We start from the raw sequence: 13959 nt of genomic DNA, 5'->3' as shown, positions 1-13959 counted from the left end.
GCCATGCACTTTTGACCTGGTCTGAGCTTACAGAAAGTTCTTTGACATGAACTCCAGTAATCCTCAACACCACGCTTTAACTATGCAGCTTATCATTTCTGACACACCTTGTGCTGCATCTCAACTATTTTGACACAGTAAATGTCCTGGACAGTCACCAAAACAAAAAAAGAGGACAAAAAAAACAAAAAAAAAACACTTTGCCCTTAAAGAAAATGCCAGTTTCCTGGCAAAAAGTCTTGCTGTACATTGTGTACTTTCACAAAAATAGAACCCACCAAATGCAGCAGGGATTAAACTGGCAAATCTTCCAGTTACAAGTCTCTCTAACATTATACAACTCTGCCAGGGGGAAAAACAGATGTAGAGCTGTACATGGAAGAAGAATGTACATGACAGAAAACCAGCAGAAACAGGAGGTTTATATACTTTTTAGGCCTGTAATCGGGGATGCTCCTGTCCAGGGAGATGCGGTCACTGAGCTGAGCGTTGTAGCCGTACTCTTCGTATTTGCCCTCGGCATCACGACTGTCCTCTCCCAGAGTGGCAGCAGCTCCCCCTTGGCCAAGGCCTCCGGGTCCCTCAACTAGCCCCATGGGCTTCGCCAGACCTGCCAAGAAAATGACACAACAGAAAGACAATCATACAGATGTACATGGCCAGGTGTGGAGGCAGACACACACAGAGAGAGAACAGAGAGAGGCAGGTGCGAGGAGAGGCCATGCAGAGGGGCAGCTGATTGACATTCTCGAGAAGTGTGAGGAGACTGGTGTATGGCAGCTCTGAGACCCAGCAGGGCTCATCCATAGGGCATCATTACACTGTCTGTCAATGAAAAAGCTGCACGACCCCCACACAGACACGGACGCCACTGAGGCAGGCGGAGCAGAGCAGAAGCTGAGAGACACAGTGGTACAAAGGCCAACACTACAACAGAGACTAGAGAGAATATATACTGCTAAGCAGAAAGCAGAGGTTCATGTAACATATTACATGCTCTCACTTCACTGAAACAAAGTCATTTTTGTGTGCTTGTACTTTGTGGAGTACTTTTTTAAAAATTTGCAATTTTACTTTTAATTAAGTGCTTTTGAGCACTGTGCTTGGCTACATTTCAAGTGGCATCTGTTCCACACTAGGAACCAAAGTCATGTGAAAAAGTCATGACAATCTGTGTGAGAATGGAGCAGAAGAGATGAGCCAAATCAGCAGCTGCAGCGGATGAAGAAGCTGCTGGTGTGTCTGCGGGCACAGGAGAGCAGAGCTCCAGAGAGGAGACGTCTGCACTCAGCTGACACTCTGGAAAAGATTCTCATGTATGATGGGTCACATTCACTGGTGTGAGGGGTGAGGTCACACCTTCAGTTGGTGAACAGTGTAATTAAATTAAGGCTCATGTTATAATGGGCTATGGTGAGGCACAAATTATTGTACCACAGCATACCTAAATAAATCACCGATATGATGCACCATCCAGTGAGCGTGCGGGGTGACCCAAATCATGCTCGGTGAGGCCTTTCTGCTGTTCTCTGACATTTTCTGTCACACTTGTAACTGCAGAGCTCTCTTTCTGCTCAGAACAGAGAGGTTGAGTCGAGGGTAATTTGATTAAAATCATCACCTCGAAAAGTACAGGAGGAGCATGAGCAAGTGTGGTATTGTCACGAGTGGCAACTCTGTGCTGGTGCATCATTATCTTGATGTGTGAAGTACATTTCCTAACCCTGCCCTGTTTTCTTATTGTCGTGTGTGTGTGGCTGACATAATGTCCCATGGTGCTGTCAAGGTGTCATTTACAATGTTGAAAGGAGCTGACAGCGTGCTGGTTTTTCAGCAGGTTATATTTTAACAGCAGATCCTCTTTTACAAAGCTGTAATTAAAGTGGAAATGTTATGTAAAGCAATCAGCTCACTGATGTGAATTTTTCTGAGGTAAAAATTGAGTTAAAATTTGCATCTATCAAATAATGTAGCCCCATGATGCTTAGCACGGTTGAGATGTGGTCCATGGTAAGTAAATACTGTGTGTGCCTGATAAAAGCAACTGATAAGGACAAAAGATCCTGATAAATGTTCATAGAAATATGTTGACCTGCTTGAAAACTGTCATTTGCAAAAAATTTGAAAAGGTAAATGGAAATCTGGAAAAGGAGAAAATTAACACCGCTTTTGAGGAACCTGGAATGTCACATCCTGAAGTTCTTTCCGACCATTTTGGAGGCATTTGTTGTCCCTTCTTGCATGTTGCCTCAGCATTCACATCAAAGCTCCATTTCAATTTGCTTAGTGGTGAATGAGAGCTGCAGTCCTTGGTCAACCCCATCATGTTAGGCTCCTTTGGTCTAACACAACTAAATTCAGCACCGGATTTAATGTGTCAGACTTAAAATACCCCTCTGCTCTCATTAAAATGACTCATGACTGTGATTTAACAGGCCTTCACTTCGGTACTGTGACAGTGACATTTTCGAAAGGGGAAGGAGAAAAATAGGGTGCCGTGTCAAAAATGAAATCTTGGCTGAAAGAAACAGACCTGTTCACTGATTCAGACCTCTCAGGGACTGTACGGAGATTATTTGGGATGTGGAGGTGGGCTGAGTCTTAAGTGGGATTTTTTTTTTTTTTTTTTCTTTAAAGCAATACCCTCCCGAGGGTCATTAAAATTTGGTTTGGGTCCTCCTTTGACTTTGAAAAAAATTGGCCTCCCTAATCTCAACTCCAAATTAATTTAAAATTTAATATGTTAATGGAGCACAACCTTTTCCATAGCATAAATTATATTCATTGATCATTATTATATAATGCTCACAGTTACAGTGACTTATATAGAAACAGATTCAAAAAGCATTCCTATACGAATGCTGTTGAATACAGTAATAAAGTAGTTCATTCACTGTGTTCATTTTGAATCTTTCAGGCACAACTATATTTTATTTTATTTTTTATTATTTCATTCTCATGATACTTCGGTAACCCATCTACTTCCGGTTGGCTACCTGTGGATGGTGATGCGAATTTTCTGCTGCAAACAAAGCCATTTTTTCTCAATGAAAACTCCTCCAACCTTATGACAACCTGCCACAAACGAACCAATGAGATGCAGCAGTGAAACTTGGTGTTACTCAGGCAAAGTCATGGCTGCTCGTGACGGAGACAGACAACAAATGTGCAGGGGGGGAGCACCTGTGGTTGAAGCCTCCCTCGTTGAGCGGATTGATGATGCCACGTAATGCCACATTGAGTGATTTGAAAAGTGTTTGAAACAGCTGTACTGTATTTAAAAACAGTCAATGAAATTCAGTAGAGTCCATTTCATTACTTTATATTCATGTAACAAATATACTAATTTCAATTAGATTGTAATCTGCATAAGAAATTTAAAGAAAAAATAACCTGTTATAATAATTAGCACTCATAGTAATCAATTTGACCCGGGCAGACGTGATCACTATAAGAGGTTTCCGCGGTATTACAGCTGCAAGAGTGGAAGTAGCAGCACATTAGCGAACATGATAAATGTATGTTTTGTTTACAGAGCCTTCCAGCAGCTTTCTATTGAACTAAGAGCTACTGAATGAATAGGTAGTGTAAGTGCTGTTAATGAATAAAAGGATGGCAGCTCTGTCCTCTGCATAGGGTAAAACCAAAGATTATGACCCATGGTGCGCACAAAAGGCATGTTTTTGACAAATCTGTTGAACTATTCAGTCTTTCTTTGCAGTAAATTTTTGAAAAAAAAAAAAAAAAAAAAAGGATCTAAACAACATTTAACACAAACCCTCCACCCAACACATACTGTGTATATACATATCTCTATACAGTCCCTAAAGTTTAAAGAGTTTCTTTCAGCAAAGCATGTTGTCAGATTTATTCATATCTGTCTCTGCTGGCTTGGCTATTGTTTGACTATTGAAAAATTCCATGAAACTGCAGGATAATGTCAGATCATTGTTATGCGAGCCAAGCTTCCAGTGTGGCCTCCACAGAAAAATCGAGTTGCGTCTGTTCTCCATATCAACAGATGGACACACAGACAGTAAGTAAACAGCGCATACCAATGAAGAGCTCAGCTCTCAGCTTCACCCCTCCAGGAACCAGGGAGTAATCACCATATTTGGATGGCGTCAAATCCTCGGGTGCTACTGAAGATTTGTAATTGGAGCTGAATGGTTGCAAACTGGCTTCTCCTGCGAGAGGGATTTAGCATGCCCCGCACCAGCCAATGTGGTGGCATTTTGACAAGAATGGGTGGGGTTCACGTCACGGACTCGCCATCTGGCATAGCGGCCCATGTCACACAATAACACAGATACCCTCCAGAGCCGGAGACTTGAGTCTGGAGGGCCTCTCCGTCTCTGCATGAGTCTTGGAAGCAGGACAATGCCTGCCAGCTTTGTTTTCTGGTCGCCGGGTTATTGTGCTTCCCCCTGCCTTCCTCTTCCTCTTTGTGATTGGAGGAAATTCTATTAAGAGATGAGACGCATGAATATCTGATCCACTGTTTGTCTGTGGCACGTCGGCATAAATTTAAAGATCCTGCAGATGCGATCTCACGATAGGGAGTTTGTATGTGTAACTTTAAAACAGCGCTGTAGCGAATTGATGCTGTTCGGAAGCCTTAATTGCAAAGTTTTGTAAATCTTCTGCAGGAGTCTGTCTTCATGTGCTGATAAAAAAAATCCTGCTTTGATAATGTGGATGGATAATTTGAGGTACTTGAATAGCTCTGCCGGGTTCTGATTCAGTTTTCATGTTTTGTTTCTCTCTTTTATCTTTCTCCATTTTGCCTTTTCTCCTCGTGAAATTTGTTTGGAAGAAAGCACAAAGTCATGCAAAAAATTGAATATGCATAAATTAATCAATAGCAAGACTCGAACGCTTCTCTTACACACCAACAAGGTTTTTTTTTTTTTTTAACAAACAGAAGCTTTTAATACATTTTTTGAAAGGAAGAATTGGACTGTGTAAATCTGTGGGTAGAGCATCACACTAACGCTGGGAGGATTAAGAGCTATTCCCACTACACGAGTTAAAAATGTATGTACATATGATCCTGTGAGGCACTTTTGTATAAAAGCATGCCGCAAGTGGGCTGTTATGTTCTGGTAAAAAAAAAAAAAAAAAGATGACAATGACTAAAAGCCCCCACGCTTCTCACTGTAGTGCTGCGACCAAGATAACTGCAGCCGCAAAGACGCCAATGCTGATTTCTAAACTAAAACCAATGTCATACCTGTAGTATCTGACTGCACAACTTCATGATTTCCACAGATTTCCTGTGGAGCGTTTTCTCATTCACTCTTTCCGATGTGAGATTCACACTCCACATGCCACATTAGCACTTTCATCATCTCACTTCCAGGCAGTTACAGCCCAACATCTGCTTCTTCCACTCAGTGTCAGCTGGATGTGGATCCTTGAAACATCAGGCGCCAAATCTGAATGTCATTGTGTCCGAGCATGCATCTGTTTCTGTGCTCCTTCCTCACAATCCATTTGTCCTAATCCCTCTGACATGATACATTAAACCCATAACAGCTATAAATTATACAGCAACCTTCAAAATGTGTCCGACTTGTCCTTTATAAGATAGAGTCTCAGATTCAAAGATGACCCCATTTTTAATGAATGATTTAAGAGCAAGAGTGGATTTATGTGTGTCCAAAGTGATGCAGTGGAGTTCTAAATATTGATGGCGAGGGGAGGGGGTGGGGGATTCAGTGATCGCTTCAAGAAGAGGAAAATAACTCCTTCTAGAGAGGTTTAAAGCCCTCAAAGGCCAAAACAAATCTATGAAATATTGAGAGCTGGGAGAAGAGCTGCATTAATTCTAGCACTGCCACTCATAACAGCAGCAGGCATGTCAGGAGGATAACAACTCTGATTTGGAAAATGGTAGCACTGCACCCCTAAATTATCTCTAAACAGTGGAGTGTTGTCTTTTTGCAAAGTTTAAGCCGCGCAAGAGCTTGCATGACAGTACAAGTACGCCAAATACAGAGCATATGCACATAAACAGCACAAACTGCACAGGCAGAACATTAAGTTCACCTTTTACCCTTTTAGCTCTTTGTTATCACAGATTAATTTGTTTTTCACATAAAAGCCTCATTTTGCATTGTTTTAAAACTGTAGTCAGGCAGTTACATCAAATTAGAGCCATTAAAGACCCCATTCATAGTTTCAGCACGGCTCTCCCTGACTCTTTGTAACACAGACTCTCAACCATAGTCTTCATCTAAATGCAGCCTGGCCGGACTGAAAATGCATTCTCATCAATGCGAGTGGTAATATCACAAGAGCATGTGTATATTGTAACACTGAATAGAAAGAATCTTCAATCTAACATTTGTGATAACTGGGAGTGCAAAGCAAAGCTACTATCTGTATCTGTTAATTTCACACTTAATTTCTGTATTCTTCTGTGCCCTGATTTAGTTGTTGCCACTATCTCCTTTTTCTATGACCGATTGCATTCTACTGCCTTTCAAATTCTCTGTGTGCCACAGACTGTACAAAATAACACCAATAAGATTCAAAACATGTACCCCAGTCAATCAAATACAACAGTGGTATGCTAATGTGGCAATTACAGCTAATTGTGCCATATTGCTTCAATGAAAAACAAATAAGGAGGTGGCCATGCAAAGGGAGGAAGTTAAGATGAAATCAGATTAAAGCCTCTGACTCTCTTGGACATTTGCATGCACTTCTGAGATGGTCCCTAAATTCAGTTCATAATTTTTCTTTCTACTGCCAAGTTTGGCTTAAATGTGCCAGGCTTAAATATTGCCTCAAGAGGTGTAAATAACACTGTGCAGCGCCAGTCAAGCTTCATCCCACAGCGTGTAACAAATCTGGTAAGAATTGCTTTTGATTATTATGGACTAACTATACCAAGTAGGTAAATATCAAACGTCACGCTGCATTAACTAGCAGGAGAAAGAGTATTTTGTGTGATTGCTTGCCCAAATTATGTCTCAAAGTCAATCTGATGACAGTTCATCAGATTAGCAGAGAAAAAAAAAATAGCACAGCCCCAACTCTAATACGTCAGAGGGCATTATCCTTTCATGTCTGAATACTGTATTTGGTTACATCCCAAGCATTGGGTGTAATCATTTCCAAACAAATTTGCATTTGTCAAAAATTCTCCAAAAAACATAAAAAGTCAAAGTGCAGAGAGGTAATGAATACCCATCTGCATCATCTGGCTTATGTGTCCCTCCTTCATCGGAAGTCATCATTTAACATTAGTAACGTAATGACTGCATGACTCCAGGAAATACGAGGAACGCTCGCTTCATCCGAGAGAGGCGTTATTGTCTGTGACTGACTGCTGATTGTAAGGTCAGCAGCTGAATTCATGATCACGTTTCCTCAAAGCTGCGCTGAATTGATTCTTATCTCTGCCTGAAACTGTTTCGCCGACCAGGGCCTCATCTCAATGTCATTATTGGACTACATTTCACTTCACCGCGCTCTGATGCGGTCTCCCCGCAGCTGTCGCCATTACACACACTGCACAGCAACATATAGGCACACTGCGATGTGTATCATTAAGATACAGTCAGAGCATCAAGTGTGTGTCAGGAAGAGAGAGAGTGTGACATTTCTCATTTCTCATCAAGTCTTTGCCCCAGCAGGCTTAGCATATAAACAGTGTTGGTTTCGTTGCCATAATTGGGCATTTATAGATAAGAAGCATATCTGGTGCTGCAGCTGGGCCTGTGAGGCTGCCATCCCATCAGCACCTACGCACCAGGAGAAGGCCGGGAGTGACATGCATGGCTGATGACAAGAGTCTTAGTAAGACCGTGAGCTGCGGGACAACAGTCAAGCTCAGACAATGACACATCCAGCGCTGGTCAGAGGAGGAAATTCATTAGTGGCGCATTCATTTGTTAATAGCAATATCTGTTTTTTAGGAGGTTTATTTTTAGAGCATTTCTGCTTCCAGTGACAGAATAGTAGAAGAAAGAGAAGCCATGAAAAGAGAGTCAGGTAGTTTCAAGTTTGACCCCAAGACCATCAGAATGAAAATCATCAAGTCGATGTTGTTTTTTTATTTATTAGGGGTTTATTTTTTATTTATGAGAGTAATCTATTTTTACATATCTTTGTCTTGCACTTTACCGTTTGCCATCGCCCTCCCCACAAGCAGCAATCATCAGGTCTGTCAAGGTTTGGATATCTCCACATGTTGAAGTGGTATGCAAATCAATGTAGCCATCAAGTGCATATTTTACAAGAATTTGGTTTTTAAAAAGTCAGCTGGAAGCATTAAAAAGTCAACCTAAGGACACCTCTTCAAGGTATGCATGGAGCTAATGTTAGCTTAACAGCTACGTCTGCAGCAACGGTGGTCATTTCATACAGAAATGAGATCAAATCAAAGGACTCATTGTTTCAAACATGAATATGTATTTTAAGTGGTAAATGTAAATTGGTTTATGTGCCATGTGGAAAATGGAAAGCCTGAAAGATAAAGCAACAGTAGTAGCGAGCAAACACTACACTGAATTAATTATTTAACAATGATTTCTCTGCACTAATTGAATATCAACACATTATTTTTAATATCTACAGCTTAGCTCAGAATTTCCATATTAATATTGAACTTCAGCGTCCTTTTGAACACTGTTAAAAACTCTGCCTTTCTATCTCTTTCTAAACAATGGCAGCTAATCTTATTTGTGTCTAGTGTTCATTTAGCCACACTCGCAGGGCTTGAGCAGGTAAGTACCAAGCGAAGAGGTATTTGATAGTTCTAATGCAGTACTTAAGGTCAAAACACTGCTTCATAAGCTTGTTAACAAGCTTAAAACCCCTTCATCTGATTACCCAAAGATGGCGGCATCCGCAGCACAGCAGAGCTGCTGATAACCCTCATGGTGCTCGTTTCTGCGCAGAATGGGCTGCTGATAAAGCTTGACCGTTGTGTTCTTGTTGGCCGTCTGGTGACCGTCCATCGGACGACCATAAAAGAGAATTCTGCGACTTGTTTATGTCCTTCAGATCTAATTGGACCTTGCTGCAGCTCCCACGGCATCCCATTGCTAGGCAATAAACAACAGAGGGAATGGGCAATTACTTCATATCGCTGCCGGACATGGTAATAGTTATTGGCGCACTGAGTCCTCCTCTCACCATAGTTATTCCCAATGGCCATAGAATACAATTTGTGGTCTGTGCACGATTTAGTAAAAGAGGAAGTGACCTGGGATATGAGGATATGATTAAGTATGCCATTAAAGAGCTCAAGACAAATCATGGAGGGACTGTGACAGCCAGCAAACGTGTCCAGCCTGTGTGCAGCCTTTGGTACACATTGATGATGTCGGAGAAAAATGACAAAAGTGCAGTTAATACCTCATTCTGTCTCAGACTTGAATTGCTTAGAGATGTGGCTGGAGAGTGTGTTTGCGAATTGTAAACTGGAATTTGTCACGCTCTTAATGAGCAACGGAGTTTATTGAGTTAATGAATTCAGCGATTTGCTGTGTGAAGCTCAAATTTGGAATTCAGTGTAACAGCCTGGCACTGAATGTAATTATTGCTGAATTTATCTGATTTATTTAATTCATTTTACACTCACACCTATCTTCAAGATGCTTTTATTCTCTTGTATTTTTATGTTAACTGGAAGGCAGGCATCTGTGCCAGCTTTGCACTTAGTTCATTGCTTGTTCCTCTCTTCAGTCCATAATCGCCTGTTACTCTCTCCACTTGTTAAATACCTGAAAATTGTGTCGCAGCTACTTGGGCTCCACTGTGCTGCAGGAGTCAGTTTTGAGAATCATTTATGAAACTGATATGATGTTCACTACCATGAAACAACTGACAAAAAATGTAACTCTTCTGACTGTGTGTATCTAGCCTCAGCGGAGGTGGAAGCCCTTCAGTCAGCACTCAGGGAAAAAAGTCAATCACCAATTACACTTTACCAAATAAAAAAGCTCAAATTCATGTTTTAAAATCCGCCCACTGAAAACTGGCATGAGACAAATTGATATAACTTATATGCAATTTCCTTCAACCATTGTATAATCTCACAAATGAATGTAAAATAAAGAGCTAACTATTTCCTTTTCTTTCAGTCCTGACAGAATTTTGCAGACACAGTGTCTTTCTGTCCCACAGCAGTGACAGTGCAGTGTCCACTGGCTTAGTTTCATTGTCTCTATATAAAGCTAAGTGACTGAGAGGATGCATTGTACTTTTTGAGAGGCAGTGCCTGCTTGCTGCATGCCAGATACCAAGCATAACTCAAAGTGACAAGACTGACCCTCAACTAGCTGCTGAAGATCAGGCACAATAACGGGACTGTCAAGACACTTTTTCTGGATCTTTCCAACATTAAAACCAGTTGGAATGAGTAACAAACACTTACTTCTTCCATATATTTTCCATGGCTTTCTAAATGTTCTTAAAGCCGCATTAAGATATCTGTGACCTCTACTGGTGACCAGCATGAAATACAACAACACAAGCAGAACCTGCCTCGTCCACACAGTCTCCAATCCCTCACAGTCCCCCTTCAGCCCGCACTATAGCAGTCTGTAATTTACACAGATGATGAAGTCACAATTTCCCTAGAGAGAACAGCCAGCCAGTAAATAGAAATGGACTTAACTGATAGATTAGAAATCAATCAGTAAACACCTTGCTGAGCAGCAACATTCCAGCATGCTGCTTTCTCATTATTTGGCTTGTGAACAAGACATTTTAGCTTCAGTAGCTGAAACATCACAGGTTGAAAACACATAACAGATTTAAGAAATTAAGCATGCACTGAGTCATTGCGGTTCAGCAAGGAGATCAACCCCCTGCAGCTGCATCAGGATCTGTTTGTGCTTTCAGGTGATACATAATTTCTGTGGCATTCTCATGCAACAGCCCTGACACTGCCTTGAAGTATGGCACCACGACAGACACAATACTGTGAAAAAACTGTTGTTGTGATCCCACTTAACCTCAACATCTTGGGCGTGAGCAATGGTCAGCCCAGAAAACACACTAAATTCAAGAAATGTGTTTATTTCATAGGAACGGTGACGTGGAAAAGGTCAGTGTTTGATTTACATGCAGCGTCATTCTAGCTGAAACAGTTAATTGATTAGTTGATCAACAGAATTCTCGCTGGGAATTTGTGAAGGGCATTTTTCATCATTCTGACATTTAGTAGGCCAAACAATGAATCAGTTAATTGAGAAAATAATCACATGTTGCACGCCTGCTTACCACTAATTTTGCCCAGTTAATATAACAAATGTATATATTTAAGGATAAAAAGTAACTGAGTGAATATAATGTCATGCATGGGAGTGTGTGGTTCTAAAACAAACTTTGAGAATGTAAAAAGTGTGTTTGCTTCATTAGAGTTATCAAACACTGATGTGACTAATGCATCTTGATATTCATTCTTAGCGAGTTGTGAACTCAGAGTATTTCATCTACTGTATCCACATCAGTCTTTTCAAGCATCCCCACGAACGACGCCAAACAAATACCAGACTGTATCTTTCACATCAGCTGTGACAGTGTTTGATTTCCCACAGGACAATAGGCCATGCACAGAGTTATATGTGATTTAACCTGATTTCAAAGAATGCAGCTCTTCTGGGGAGACCAAATCCGCCCCGCAGATTAATGGCCATGTAATGAAATACAAGTCTGTCATTCCGTTATAGAGTCATTACATTAGACTCTCCTTCAAAACTCAGACAGCCTGTTAAATCTGATATGATTCACCAACAGTGCCTCCAGTGAAATGAGCTGCTGCAGACAGACAGACTTCCTGTTTCCGGACAGACTGACAGACATCAATACTTAAAGCATAAGTTTATGTGAAGTTTACAACTAGTCGATTATGGGTCGGGGGTGGCACAGTCTGATAGGCTGTTAAAGTAACAGCCCAGTAAAGTCTATCAACACAAACTGCATAAGCACATATACAAAGTATTGCACTGTAATTCATCATCCTGCTTCATTAGCTTCTTAACAGGCTGGGCTGGTGCTTTAGAGGCAGCAGACCTTAACCTGAAGCCGATTAGTCACTGTTTTGCCAAAGAAATGAGGCTAAAGGCTGAAATATATTCATGAGTCATGCTTCAGGGCTACGCAAAACTCACCTCAGTGCATGCACCCTGCACATCTTTACATTCTGAAAGACAGTTTGGCCAATTAATGCCAAAAAAAAAAAAAAAAAAAAAGTGATCTACATTGCACAAGGACTTTCTTTCAGCGGGCATGTCCACAATTCATAAGGTGTTTCATTTTTAGTCATTCTTTGCTTCATTATGATGGTGACCTCTTTACCAGCTAAGTCACAGATGTTGCTCATGTTTTAGATGATGGGGACTATCAAGCCGTGTCCTACCGTTCAGCTGATTGTAGACCACATCCTCCAGCCTCTCCAGCCTCTGGAGAATAGACTGCCTGTCCACCAAGTTGGAAACTTTGCCATTCCTGGCTCGCAGCCTCTGGTCAGAAATACGCCCTATCTGGATGAGCTCCTCGGATCGGTCCTGGATCCTACAGTACACCGAGAACAGGATAATCCCCACAAACACTAAAATGTTGACGGTCAGCAAAGTTTTGATTTTGCGTGCCACAGCCATGAAAGAAGGATATTGTCTGGCTGACTCAGTCAAGCCCAGCAGCTGTCCGTGTGTGGTGGCCTGCTTTGCCACCTTACTGAGTATTCCAGGAGGGTGCTTTTCTGCTCGGGGAGAGAAGGTCAACTCGTAAAAGCCCCCGGAGGAGCCGACGGATCCGTTCAGCACCACGGACAGCTCAGGCGGTTGCGCTCACTTCTTCGCGGGGCATCGCACCCGTCACATGGAGGTTCAAGGTGGGAAAAGGTTGCTGGCGGCCACGGTGCTCGGCTCCAGCCGGCGAGCGACGCTTTCGTGGGCTTCACTAGCCGAGAAACAGCTGCACACGCTCCGCCGTCGTCGGAGCTACATATTACAGGCGAGAAATGACGCCAGGGAAGGCATCCATCCCCTCGAACAGCCTACGGCAATTGCAAAACATCTCTCCTCCGCAACGTGATAAGTCGCCAGTTCCTTAGCCCCAATATGTCTCGTCCATCCTACAGGAGATGCACTGCAATAACCGCTCGTTTGGAAGCATCCTCCTGCTATCGCGGCTTCGCTGTGACATCCCCCTCTTCCAAAAGGCGTTGTGGTCACTCGATCCGTCCCGCTCTGCAAAATATGAACCCGAGCAGCTTATGTCCAGAGGATGTGTGCATGCTTTCAACACAAGGCGGTGTTTCTCTCCTCCTCCTCTCTCTCACTCTCTCTCTCTCTCTCTCTCACTCACTCTCTCTCTCTCTCTCTCTGTCTCCCTCCGTGTCTGCGTGTTTGTCCTCCGTCAGTCCATTGTTGTTCCCCTTGTCGGCGGTGCGGAGCAGGATGAGTTGAGAGCAGATTTGCCCTCATATGCGGTGGGAGAGATGCAGCCGGACTCTGGCATGCTGTCTCTCTCCTCCCAGCCTCTCCGCTCTCTGTCAGGGAGGAAGAGCCGCCGCTGCGTCCTGACGTTTGGAGGCACAATCATGAATATTCAGGAGCTGTGTTGGTCTCCCAGGATAAAATAAACAGCACGACTAGGAAAAGCAGCAAATACTTCCACTCGGTAGAAGCAGCCTGGTCTCCGTATCAGTTAGTGAGCTGTGAAGAAACTGTGTGGAGACGTGTTAACAGATTTTTGCCATCTGATCCGGAATGCGAAGGTTAACAGCCTCCATCTCACCTCTGATGCCACTGAGAGCGGCAGCTTAAAGCCTTAGTGCCTCACATCCATGTTGCTTATAGCTTTTAATTTGCATGTTATGCAACTGGCCCTGCATACATGCATGGTCAACCTCAGGACTGTAATTATCCTTTCACGAATCACATGCTCGGATAGAGTTTCAACCTCATCATGTTAGAGCTAACGAACATATCC

General features: G+C 42.4%; 1 protein-coding gene across 1 annotated transcript in view; it reads right to left on the bottom strand.

Moving 5' to 3' along the window:
- Positions 1–13734, bottom strand: part of galnt9 (polypeptide N-acetylgalactosaminyltransferase 9) — an 87208-nt gene extending 73474 nt beyond the window's left edge. Inside the window, exons 1-2 of the mRNA XM_076729947.1 lie at positions 12383–13734; positions 430–610 (exon numbers count right to left, since the gene is read on the bottom strand). Of these exons, the coding sequence (XP_076586062.1) occupies positions 430–610; positions 12383–12623 (422 nt within the window). The 5' untranslated portion in view covers positions 12624–13734. The remainder of the gene's footprint in view (positions 1–429; positions 611–12382) is intronic.
- Positions 13735–13959: the final 225 nt, after the last annotated feature.

The sequence above is a fragment of the Chaetodon auriga genome, chromosome 5 (assembly GCF_051107435.1).
Source record: "Chaetodon auriga isolate fChaAug3 chromosome 5, fChaAug3.hap1, whole genome shotgun sequence".
Classification (NCBI taxonomy): Eukaryota; Metazoa; Chordata; class Actinopteri; order Chaetodontiformes; family Chaetodontidae; genus Chaetodon; species Chaetodon auriga.
This window is presented reverse-complemented; position numbering and strand designations above follow the sequence as displayed.